At 43.3% G+C, this 12,956-nt stretch overlaps 1 protein-coding gene across 2 annotated transcripts; it reads right to left on the bottom strand.

Annotated features, from left to right (window-relative positions):
- Positions 1-292: 292 nt before the first annotated feature.
- PSMG1 (proteasome assembly chaperone 1) lies at positions 293-12,880 on the bottom strand. Of its 2 annotated transcripts, XM_086343373.1 has the most exons (7): positions 12,716-12,880; positions 11,276-11,382; positions 10,057-10,208; positions 7,809-7,871; positions 5,011-5,209; positions 3,832-3,968; positions 293-499 (listed from the first exon to the last, which is right to left on the bottom strand). In XM_086343373.1, the coding sequence occupies exons 1-7, from the start codon at positions 12,847-12,849 to the stop codon at positions 425-427; spliced, it is 867 nt and encodes a 288-aa protein (XP_086199499.1). In that variant the 5' UTR covers positions 12,850-12,880; the 3' UTR covers positions 293-424. The 2 variants fall into 2 exon arrangements, with proteins under 2 accessions (XP_086199499.1, XP_086199583.1); XM_086343457.1 differs by lacking the exons at positions 3,832-3,968; positions 5,011-5,209; positions 7,809-7,871.
- Positions 12,881-12,956: the final 76 nt, after the last annotated feature.

Here is a 12,956-nt window from a genome sequence, read left to right as displayed (position 1 = left end):
ATTTTTATCCATAAAACAAAAAAACTGAAGAACTCACAATATAGAACCTTTCCGCATATTAAGACTCACCAATACCAGATCATCAGCTTTCAGGTATCACATAGAATTTTTGCACCAAAGTATATATTTTGCCATATTAGTAACACTTGTTAGCTGTAGCTTTTTAACAATTTAACTATCTTACCTTAAGATAGTCAAATAAGACAAAACCCCCACCTTGTGGATAAAGAGAACCATTTGGCTTATTTCAGGTGTGAATAGAACCACCATAAACAAGGAACAGAAACTACAATGAATTTAAAATAAGTTTATTCTGTTAACACTCTCATAATACCCCCGTGGAAAAAAGTAACTACAAAACAGGGTACGCTGCTGCCCTTAAAGGAATGGATGGGTGATACACGGCACAAAACCATCTTGGGAATCACGTGTAAATGTTACTCTGAATCTCATTTGTTGTCATCAATTTCTTCAGTATCTCTGTGCTCTGGGGAATGTTCTGGAGGGAGAGAAGTTGTTAACATAGTGAGAATTTAGTCAGAACAAGGCACACGTGCCCAGCCAGCCCTACTACTGACACAGAAGCAGAGAGGAAACCGGAAAGGACAGGCCCCACCTCTCACCGCCTCACCTGATGGACGGGACATCTGGTGGGTCCTCTTCAACCCTGCCTGAAGCTCTCTGACAGGACCCCAGGCCTCCAGGAGTCTTGAGCCCTTTGGTCACCTCTTCCACATGTGCTCAGTCCTCTCTGCACCCCAACCAAGGGTCCTCCCAGTCCCCTCAAACGCACCTGAGCCTGCCCACTTCACGCCACACTGCCTCGCTGGGCATGTCTCCTCCACCGGGACCTGCCCATCCCTTGGGTCCAGCTGAAGGGCTCCTTCCCGTGGAGCCTCTCCTCGGTTGACCTCACCCCCTGCCCACCCTGGCTGGCAGCTGGCACCTGGCACAGCAACCACCTGTGCCACCTCCAGGCCATGGACCACCCAGCACCATGTGGTCCACACAGCAGGGACGCAAGAGAATTCCATCTTGTTCCCAACTTGAACTCCATCTTGTTGACCAAATACCACTTCAAGAACAGAAGCTCTGACCTAAGCCAGGACGACTGTATTCAGTCACTAAGAAGACAGTGCTCTTCAAAAAGCCCCTTCATCCTCCCATAAGTCATCATGTTTACAGCAAGAAATGAAAAGGTAAAGAGAAGTTAACTACATTTCCCCTACAAAGGATGTTTTTAGACACTTAAAGTTGACTTAAACTCTACATGACAAATGGTTTACAAGTCTCAGAACAAGTACAGAATATTCTGGGTCACTGGAGCCCTGAGCACTGACCAGCATCACAGAGCCCGTGCAGCCCCTTCATGGAAGCATCTGGACGGCTCTGCTTCTGGTCCTTCACCACTCTCACCGCAGAGCTGACGGCTGCGAGGCAATTTGCCATAAAAGACGGAATAACTGGCTGACGGTCTGGACTTTGCTGCCGATGAAGGACTCTCATTTGTCACTTAAGTCTCAGCCCTCACAATGGTATGCAAGGTGACAAGGAGACCTGGCGTCTTAAAACAGGGGACTCTGACAACTACGGACACCGACATGATAGAAAACACGGTGACAAAACTCAGGGGACCATATGTGAAACAGACAGCCAGCCGGAATTTGCTGTATGGCTCAGGAAACTCAAACAGGGACTCTGTATCAACCTAGAGGGCTGGGATGGGAGGGAGACGGGAGGGAGGCTCCAAAGGGAGGGGATATATGTATACCTATGGCTGATCCATGTTGAGGTTTGACAGAAAACAAAATTCTGTAAAGCAATTATCCTTCAATAAAAAAAATAATAAATTTAAAATTAAAAAAAAAAAAAAGCCAAGGGGAAGTGTGAAACACGGGAGCATGAAGCCAGATTGCACGCTATACAGAAAAGAGCACATCAGTGCAAAGCCTTTGGTGATCTGCAGGTGCAGAGTCGGGTCCACGCTTCCCACAGAATTTAGAATGTCCACCAATGGACCTGTGAGAACGGGCCAAGAACAGACAGTGCAGAACAGGCTTCACCAGACAATAGCAGGCTCAGGTCACACATCCACATCCCAGGCTTGGAAACTGACACCTGTCTTAATAAAGGGAGAAATTCTGGTGAAAAAGACGAGGTGCAATGCTGAAAGGGAAACAAATCAACAAGCCTATACGTCTGTACTACCTACACACACACTATGTTCACGTGGACGTACAACCGAGCAGACTAGTGCTTAAGTACAACCCCCAGAACCTGTGCTTTGCACAGCACTGCCAGGAGGTAGATACATTTTAAATGTATTCAAGTATTTCGTGCTTCATAATAAAGTCTAAGTTTGTTATTCATTTCTCTTGTTTCACTATGTCCTTTTTAATGTCCCTCTTTTATTTTTTCATTATTTTATCTCTCATGGCAAAACTGCCTCTCAGACAATTCAGTACATGGTGGCAACATCTGCATGAACGAGCTCATGGCCATGATGTCTGTGGTGAAGATGCTTGGGTGGCAGTGCCCAGAGTGAAGACAGTGGCCACGGCCCCTGCCCTCAATGAAGTGGGAAGAGTTGATCAGGTTATCACAGACGCAGGCAATGCCACTAGTTACCACATCCTCAGAAAGGGATGCTAAATACAAAATAACTTGCCTGAGAGGTTATCCATGACTCCAGGTAAGCTGAAAGATATACTTCAATTATACTAAGTTAGGACTTCACTCTTACTAATTCAGTAAATGCCTGAGGGCCTTTGACACATCAGACTCATGACGTACTGGGGCTACCACAAGAGAAAACGCTCCCACGTAGGTGACAGTCTAATTTACGAAACCTATGAAATTAGCTGATGCCAACAGAAATTACAAAGGAAGCTGCCCTACTCCTAATGGCCATCCTAGAATAAAACAAGGCTTTCAACCTGGAACAATGCTGTTATTATCTCATCCCCTTAAAGAAGAAGTTCTTCAACAAGAGTCCATACTGTCAGCACATCTCTTAGGGAGAAGATGGGAGTCCCTAGACTATCTGAAATTACTGGCAAAACCTTTCTGTACATGCGGATATGTATTTTTCTGGGAAAAGAGCCCACAGGTACATCCAAACTTAGAACAGGGAACAGATTTAGCCCATCTAGTCCCAATGCAAAATTAAGTCAATAAACGTTATGATAATTTGATCCATACTATGCTCCAAAATGCCTTCTCAAAAATTATACTTTGCAGGAACTTCCCCGGTGGCACAGTGGATAAAAATCTTAACTGTTAACGCGTGGGACGTGGGTTCAATCCCTGGTCGGGGAAGACCCAACATGCCACGGAGCAAGGAAGCCTGTACACCACAACTATGGAGCCTGCGCTCTAGAGCCCATGTTCCATGACAAGAGAAACCTCAGCAAGGAGGAGCCCGAGCACGGGAACAAACTGCAGTCCCAACTTGCCGCAAGTAGACAAAGCCCATCGACAGCAACAAAGACCCAGCACAGCCGAAAATTAATTAATTAATGTAAAAAAAAAATATTACACCTTCCAAATTAATAAGTTACAGAAACTTCTTGAAGAGTAAAACCATCTTCCCACACAGACATCTGGGATTTAAAGCACTGGCCTATCCTGACAAACATGAACAAAATATTCTTGGGGTTTCAGAAGTGTATCTAGAAGAACATGTGATAATCATATGCAAACTCCCAGACCAGCAGCTTTCTCTTTACTTGGGGTGAAAAAGATCTCTATTTGCTACTTAGGTTTCACATTCAATACCACATTTATGTTCGCTACCAAGCTCATTATTAAGTCAATAAAATAAAGCCTTACCTTAACCAAACACTTTAAACTTTTGGAAGAAAGTACAGGCTTAAAAGCTTCGATTGTGATCAGGTCTAATTTCATCACATCAGTGTAACACAAGTACAGAACTGCAGGGATTCTCCATACTTGACAGTAACTCAGAACTATGAATAGACAAGAACAAAATCACTTAGGTTTTCTGTTACACAATTTTAAAGTGCAACACCTCTACCTCATAAAGGCTGCTTTTAAAATAGTCGTCTCTGTTGCCTCTTTTCATCATTTATAGCCATTTTGAATCAATTATAACGCATATTTTCTTTCAAAGACAATTTACTTTCCTAAGTTATCTTTGCTTTACAAGTAAGATACAAGATTATAATTTTGTTAACTGCACTGAAGTAAATTAAATGCAAATAATAAATATATAATGCATAATATAAAACATTTAGCCATTTGTTCTAATAAACTTAACGTTTAAAGTTTAAAAAAAACTTCTATTTATGAACAAATAAGTGAATTATATAACATATTAACCACTAAAAAGTGAGAATCAAAATTTGATATGTCAGGGTATAATTGGTAGTATGAATAAAAAATAAACTATTAAAGTAACTACCAAAATTCAATATCTGAAGCTTCTATTCTAACAATTAAAACACACTTTGCCAACTTTTCATGCATGAACAAATGACATCTAACACTGGTTTGCAGGATAAGTTATCAATGCTAGAAAGAAATGGCAGCTCTGAGTTAAGAGCTAAGAACTCAGAGCTGCTCTCATACAATGAATGTGTGTCTGCAAAGTTTAAACACTGAAACCAAATATAACATGCATGCGTGCTCAGCTGCTCGTCATGTCTGACTCTTTGTGACCCCATGTACTGCAATCTGCCAGGCTCCTCTGTCTATGGAGATCTAAATGCAAGAATACTGGAGTGGGCTGCCATGCCCTCCTCCAGAGAATCTTCCCCACTCAGGGATCAAACCCACTTCTCCTGTACTGGCAGACAGGTTCTTTACTGCTGAGCCATCAGGGAAGCTACAAAATATAACATACCTGCAACTACGGATACTGAGGACTAACACCAACACACTGGTATCAATCACCATTAACACCTCAAAAAGATCTCTACTTGTCCTAGCAACAACTATGAAAAAAGCAGTAACAAGAATAGAAGTGAATGGCATGAACTGCGATACTACCTGCTGCAGGAAGGTCGTGGACAATATTTGGTTGTTCTAGCAGTGAACAAAAAGGAGGCTCTTTGAAATTCTGAGTTTTTAGAGCTTTCAGGAAAGGAGTATGAAGGCTGCTGGTAGATTCTGAAGTTTTATAGTCAGTAACATGGCGACATGTGAGAATAGTGACTTGCATATTCTTCCTTGGACAAGAGCCAAAAACCTAACACAAAATTGATTTCAAATTAAAATAGATACAGATTTTGTGACAGAACAGAAATATCCCTCAAGCTATTTACCTAACACCATTCATATAACAGTGTATACGTATGCTCTGAAGGGCTGGACGTGTCAATGGAAAACAGAGCCCCCGCTCTGCTATCCCCTCACTGGGGTGGGACTGATCTTAATTCTGTCACTTTCTAGCCAGGTGACCTTCTCCAAGTCACTTCCCCCACCTGTGAACTAAGGACAGAGGGAGGTGTGATCTGAAGTCAGAGAAGACAGGAACAAAGGAGGCAGAGCAGCTGCTATAACAGCCAGGGACACCATCACAGGTAAGGGAGTCACTCAACTACAAGCACCTGTTCATTTACGCCCTCCCCGCCATCCGCCGACGATGCCTGTAGGCGATTTTTTTTGTTTTGTTCCAGTGTTTGTTCAGTTTCTAAGAGCACTACTTGCCATCGGTGTTGAGAACAATGTTACACTGAATGGAAGTGACACCCATTCTTTGCTGGAGAAAGTGACATAATTAAGATCCTACCTCAATGGACATGAGTTTGAGTAAACTCCGGGAGTTGGTGATGGACAGGGAGGCCTGGCATGCTGCGATTCATGGGGTCACAAAGAGTCGGACACGACTGAGCGACTGAACTGAACTGAACTGAACCTCTAAGAACGCTCCATTTAGACTAGTGTTGTATTAGCAACAGGAAGTGGTCCTCTCCTTAATGCATGGAATGATGGGTTCAAGAGCACTGTACTGAGGATGCTTCTAAGAACATCACTTGCAAGTTGCACTCATAACAGTGTTACATCAGTGCAAATGATTCTTAAATTCACCTTTAAGTGTATTTCCTTTATAAATCAAGTTTCAACTGCTCAAGGCCTCAATGTCCACCTAAGTTGGTACTTCATGGATTTCTAAGGACTCTTTCAGCTTTTAAAATCTCTGGTAACATAAGAAAAGGGAAGAGGCTATCTTCAAGGGGAAAAATAAGAGCAGATTTTAGATCTCTGCACCTCTTCTGAAAATATTTTATGAAGAAAAGAAAGAAAATGGCTATTTCAAATAGCAAGAGAACTGAAAATTTTAGGTTATGTGCTGTAAATGATTTGTAAGACTTTTAATTATAGCATAGCTTTATAAATAAACACATAACTTAACATCATATACATTTATAAGCAATGTTCCATTTAAGAAATATAACATTATTCACAAGGCCTGATTTATCATCCTCTCTGAATACTTATGTTTTGGAATACTTTGTTTTGGAAATGCATAACTTTACATTTTCTCAAGTCAGAGAGAGAAAAGCTATTCCACAGTACAAAACATCATACATAAATTAATAATATAAATTAATACAGCAGTTTTCTACTCTTCTGAGATCTATTCAAAGTTATGGACTCTGTCCCTACAAAATACACATAGGGACATAAAATAAAATGATATATACAGCCATCAGAACATTCATAGACCATATCAGAGAATCTCTCCTTTAATCAAAACAGCTACCAAAAATTATAAAGTGCATTTTAAGTATGCCAATCTAGTTTAAAACAGGTGTGCACAAAACTTACTTCTAATGAACTTAATTATATCTATATTTAACTGACATTAAATATATATAATAAATAAATTAAATATATATCTATATTTAGCCTAACTTTTAAACTGAAACATTTATAAGATGTATTGAAAAGGTTTATTTCATTAAAAAATAATACACAACTAAGAAAATTATGATTATTCCCTAAAATTGTTCAGTTCAGTTGCTCAGTCGTGTCTGACTCTTTGCGACCCCATGGACTGCAGCACGCCAGGCCTCCCTGTCCATCACCAACTCCCAGAGTTTATTCAAACTCACGGCCATTGAGTCAGTGACGCCATCCAACCATCTCATCCTCTGTCAGCCCCTTCTCCTCCCGCCTTCAATCTTTTCCAATGAGTCAGTTTTGCGCACCAGGTTGTGAAAATATTGGAGTTTCAGCTTCAGCATCAGTCCTTCCAATGAATCAGTTGAGTTCAGTCACTTAGTCGTGTCCGACTCTTTGCGACACCATGAATATTCAGGACTGACTTCCTTTAGGATGGACTGGTTGGATCTCCTAGTTAAATTCTTCACTGAAAAATTTTTTACTGGGCACATACAATTGCTCTATTCTCGCACAAAATGAAGACTCAGTTGATCCATCCTAATGCTAAGAAATATGGCTGCAGCTCTGGTGTGAGTGGCGGCTTCGCGCCAGCCCCGTGAACCCAGGTTATGAGACCAGTTCACAGAGGCCTCCCACCTCGCGGCCCCGCGTTTCCAGGCAGCCTGGGCACCATGGCTGGTTCTCACCCGTGGCTGTGCCCTGCTCTGCCTCACGTGGGTAACTTGTTCAAAAATGTGTTACATTTTCATGACCCATGATCTTCAGCACATGCTGGTTACATTTGCTTGTGTTCTTTTATTCTTCATGTTCTAAAACTCCTATAATATTTATAAGGGAAAAAGCAAATACTTGCCCTACGTCAACATCTGACTACGCAGGCTTACATGTAAAGACACTGAACCCTGATACAGTAGCAACCCCAGATGAGACTCTCTCACCTTTTCCAGCCACTGATATTGCTGATCTTCGGCCACGTAGCAACTGCACTGGCAGAGCATGACCTGAAATCAAATTCCGTGTTTCCCGTCAGGTCAAGCAAGCGTTACACACACCCCACGCTGTCATCACATATGCATCATGTGAATCCCAAAACAACCCTTGGATAACATTTGGTTTGCTTAATCTTGTACCGGCTTATTCATTTTTCTTTAAAGTTTAAAATTTTAAGGATCAAGCCACTACTGGCAAGTAGTATCAGAAGAAAGTGCACACTGACAGCACAACCGTGAGGGCTGGCCAAGGAGATGCTGAAGATGCTGTCAGTAAACACCACCAGAGTCCTCTTTACAAAACTGGGGAGAACACCAGGCCTGCTGCCCTTCTCGGGGTCACATACTGTGAAGACCAAACTCAAAAAACAACAACAAAAAAACCACAAAAACATCAAGTGCTGTGAGAGTCAAGGGTAACAGTCCAGCCACATCTCAGGCCAGCAGTACGCAAGGATGGGGCTGATGTCTGGAAGGTGGCGGTAGTCTAGAAGCCACGTGCTCAAACTGAAAACCTGCCACACAGAGGTGTCAGAGGGTAAGATGACTGATCATCAATGCTCGTGGAACGATAGTATCCATAAAAATCAACCGTGTCCAAATATTGCCAGAAACATTAACACCTAATGATGCAAGTGGGAAAACATGAAGCACAGGGACCTTGCCAGCAGCCCAGTTAGACTGCAGGGGCCACGGGTTCAATCCCTGGCTGGGGAACTGAGATCCCACATGTAATATAGCACAGCCAAAAAAAAAAATTAAGCACAAGAGGACAAAAAGGGGCCCCAAGGTTAGGGAGAAGAACAAGACTAGATACATAATTAGTTATACACACAGGGTCTGAATAGTCAAGACACCCAACAAACCAATGGTAAACCTAAACACAGTAACAGAAAGTTCTCCTGCTTGACCCCCAAGACGTATTCTACAGCGAAAACTTTCCACTAAGGACCAGATGAAGAACAAGCTTAGTTCCCTTACTATTTATGCCCCATAAATATTGGGTGCTTACAAAAACCCTTACGTAACATTTTAATAACGTTGGATTACATGTTACAGAAACAAACTGTAAATATTATAAAAGCAAATTTTATCATTTTCAAGGCTAGCCTTATAGTACTGCAGTTACTGATGTCTTCTACTGTCTGAGCCCCTGCCCCTGGCCTCCGCTCAAGCGTCCAGCACCAGTGGAAGAGCACTGTCAACAAGCAGGCGGGCAGACAGGCATCAGCCGCGGGGCCGCCTCACCAGCCTAACGCGTCTCCCCAGCTGTGCTGCTTTTCCGGAATGGTCCCAAGGACAGAAGATGTGCTCAGGTGCTCAGTCGTGTCCAACTCTCTGCAACCCTATGTACTGTAGCCCGCCAGGCTCCTCTGTCCATGGGATTTCCCAGACAAGAAGACTGGAGTGGGTAGTCATTTCCTCCTCCAGGGCATCTTCCTGACTCAGGGATCGAACCTGCGTCTCCTGCCTTGTTTACTATGGAGCCACCTGGGAAGCCTAGGACCCAAGAACAGGACTAGGACAAATGCGATCCAATAAAATCACTAGGCGTCAGCTGCAGAGCATGTTTTACAGCTTAACAAATCAGGATGAATTAGGAATTCTCTAGGGGTCCAGCAGTTAAGACTTCACACTTCCACTGCAGGGGGACCAGGTTCCATCCCTGGTCAGGGGGAACCAAGATCCCTCAGGCCATGCAGCAGCACAGCCAAAAAAAAAATCAGGATGAATTAGGCAAGGATGAAAGCTCAGTGTCAACAGAATTGCATTCAGAGTGCATAAAGCACTCATCTGCTCAGTGTCAACTGAGTGTCCAGTCTATAGGAATGGGTTTAAAGCTAAATGCCAGGTAGGTTTAGGGCAACAAAGCAGAACCCCTGCTTCCACAGCGTGTATGCATTTTCCCATTTAGATCTGCCAGCTTAAATCATTTTCTGAATGAGGGCAAGGTTTAAGTATCTAATGTTATGGTTTGTTTCTAAAAAAGTTACTTCAGAATTTCTTCAGAAGTTTACCAACACACCGTATTTGCCACATTGATATTATACAAGCAGAAAAATGATTACTACCACTGCCAACAGGCAGAATCCCTCAGCCCAAAAGTAGATATAAAGGAATGTGGAATTCAAATGAACACTACATAAATGACGCCTAAATAACTCCCACTTATACACACAAGCCAGGCGCCACATACCGAAGGATTCGATTTCAGGTGATAAAACACACAAAAAGCCTCTGTGGGGGACAGGTGTGCAGTGTCCGTTGTCCTACACCATTCATTCCAGAGTTTAGCACAACCGACTTCTTCCCAGGCTCCTGAATTCATGACAAATGATGACAAAAACGCTGTGAAAAACAAGGCACATCGGTTAGTGCTGGGCTCCACAAGTTGTATTTTCTATTCAATAAAAAACAAATTCAGTATCTACGGCTGATTCATATTGTTGTTTGGCAGAAACCAACACAACACGGTAAAGCAATTATCCTCCAATTTAAAATAAATGAATTTTTTAAAATCATAAAAAATAAATAAATTCAAGTTGAGAATCCTAGTGCTAAAGAGCCATTGAGAGCATCAACCTTATACACATCATCATTGTGCAGAAAAAGAAACTGAGGCCTCAAGAAGTTAGAGGCCATGCCCTGAGTTTAGAGGATACTGGAGCCAGGAATCAGGAAGACAGGTTTACTGACAGGTCTCACCAAAGTCTCACACTGTAACAACCTTCTGGAAAATTTTAGGCCAGGTGAACTGTAAATAAGTGAGTCAGCTATTATTTACCATGTACTGTTCTACAGGCACTGCTGCTGCTGCTAAGTCGCTTCAGTCGTGTCCGACTCTGTGCGAAGGCACTAGGGGTACCTTACAGGGCAAGGAATTTTCACTGAGTTCCCCAAGGCTCTCCTCTGGGCCTATGAACTCCCTAAAATGATACAGGTTTGTGTACTTTTGTGTGTGTATTCATTATTCCAGCTGAACTCTGCACTGTTCCGACTTTAATCTATCAAATGAATTCATATATATATAAACCTTATATTGCTAGAGTTCTCCTTATGATTTTAAAGGAGTCAGTTAACTCACAAACATACAAAGACCCACTGTAACAAGGGACTGCTGACCCCCTGGCCAGCTGGGCCACAACAGGCCCAGAAGCCCAAGAAAACCTGGATACTAGAAACGGGGTTTCCTTGAAATCATAAGTTCCTAAAGCCAAGAATATTTCCCTTAAATCTTAGTTTTCAAGTTTCTCAAAAAGCGCCACATGAGCAGGGACGGATTTCATTCAGACAGTTATTCTGCTATAACTTCTTCTAAAAAAGTAATATCCATCTGAAATCTGTTATGATGCAAAGAAGTAACTTCAGCTTCTGCTCTTTCAACAAAGCGTGTAGTCTAATGCACTTCCACTTACCTACTGCATTATTCCCTATTGCAATTATAAACTTGGAGCAAGGATGTTTTTCCAGCAGAGAAACTTCCAACGTTGTTTTTGTCTGTCTTCGAAAGAGCCGCACCTCCCTAACAAGAGAAACAAAAAAATGAAAGAAAAGCAATTTAAATGTTGTTGTTCAGTCACTCAGTTGTGTCTGACTCTTTGTGACCCTATGAACTGTATCCCACCCCAGGCTTTCCTGTACTCCACATAATTTAAATGTAATTAGTATCATACTGTGACAAAAAGGTTACCACAGGTATGATTTTGTATTAAGTAGAATGCAAACTTTAATTCTATAAAGAACATAATTATCATTTTAAGGAAGCAACGGATTCAAGCAACAATAATTCATAGGTAAAACCGTTTGTTGCCCAGTTTATGGAGAACTGTAGCAGAGAGATCAGGCTGTCCAGTTGATCCACAGATCAATCTGTCTTAGCAACCCAAACAGTGGACAACTAGGCATAGTGTGTGGTGAGAAACGGCAAGCACCACCTCTGAGGCTTTCTTGCAGCACAACACTGACCAAGCCTCTTAGAAGGAACTTCCCTTTACAGGAAATGCATGTGACAGACACACACCTGAATAAAGGACACCAAGAGGAAGCAATCAGGCCAGTCCAGAGGGTGGGACATCCCACAGGACAATCGGTCTCTCGAAGCGGGTGAGAGAGTTGGGGGCGGCGAGGAAACTGCTCTAAATGCATGGAAGTTCAAGAGATAAAACGTCTAAATCTAAGGTGTGTGCCTTGCCAGGGTTCTGACTTCCTCAAACCCACTGTAAAATGTCGTGTTTGAGACAACTGGATAACTCTGACCATGGACTGGCTATATTACACTGTATCCAAAAAGTTAATATGTAAGAAAATACCTGTATCTTTTGATACGCATTCTGAAAGCTGTAGAGGTGAAAGGCCACGGAGACTGGGACCCACCAAAGGGTGGAGAGAGATAAAATGTGGCAAAATTTTCCTGTTGAATTTATGTGACTGGAGGGGCTTAACGTGCCATTTTACTGTTTTCTCTAATGTCTATGTGTTTGGAAATAACACTTTTTAAAAAAAGGACATATCCATATGCTGCTGACACACGATGCTAACCAAGAAGTGCGGCGGAGAATACAGTTTTTAAGAGTTGTCTTATATCCATGAACCAAACGCACGACAGACTTCAGGGAGGAAGACAGCCCCGCAGCGCTGGAGAACGGATCACGCCCGCAGGAAACCACCGGCACCAACGCTGAAGGAAGCCTTTGAAGACGGCAGGAGCCGACGCCCCACCGAGCACCGAGCCCGCGGGCCGCCTCCACCCGGCACCCCCGCAGCCGTCTTGACCCCCAAAGCAGGGGGCTTGGGGGAGGGCGGAGTAGCCGCAACCTCAAGGCCTGCGCGTCCGCTCCGATGCCCCAGGACCTCACCTCTTCCGCGCCAGCTGTCGCCGGACCTCCCTATCCTCGGGCGTCTCCCTATTCCCCTCTTCTTCCTCCTCCTCCTCCTCCGTCCCGGCTCGGCACGGCGTCCTCACCACCTCCCCGAAGAACGTGGCCGCCATGCTCTCCCTTACTCTTTCCCAGCCTAACTGCGGTGCCACTGAACCGCGCACGCGCCCCGCGCACGCGCCCGAGAGCACCGCCACCCCCCGCCCCCCGCCTCCACAGC

This window comes from Bos grunniens, chromosome 1, assembly GCF_055505025.1.
Source record: "Bos grunniens cultivar Pamir isolate PY7600 chromosome 1, Bosgru_T2T1.0, whole genome shotgun sequence".
NCBI lineage: Eukaryota > Metazoa > Chordata > Mammalia > Artiodactyla > Bovidae > Bos > Bos grunniens.
This window is presented reverse-complemented; position numbering and strand designations above follow the sequence as displayed.

Coding starts and splice junctions, on each gene's coding strand:
- PSMG1 (XM_086343373.1), bottom strand. CDS start 12,849: ATGGCGGCCACGTTCTTCGGGGAGGTGGTGAGGACGCCGTGCCGAGCC. Junction 10,209..11,275: donor AATAGGGAATAATGCAGTAG/GTAAGTGGAAGT, acceptor TGTTTTTCACAG/CGTTTTTGTCATCATTTGTC. Junction 7,872..10,056: donor ACCTGAAATCGAATCCTTCG/GTATGTGGCGCC, acceptor ATTTGATTTCAG/GTCATGCTCTGCCAGTGCAG.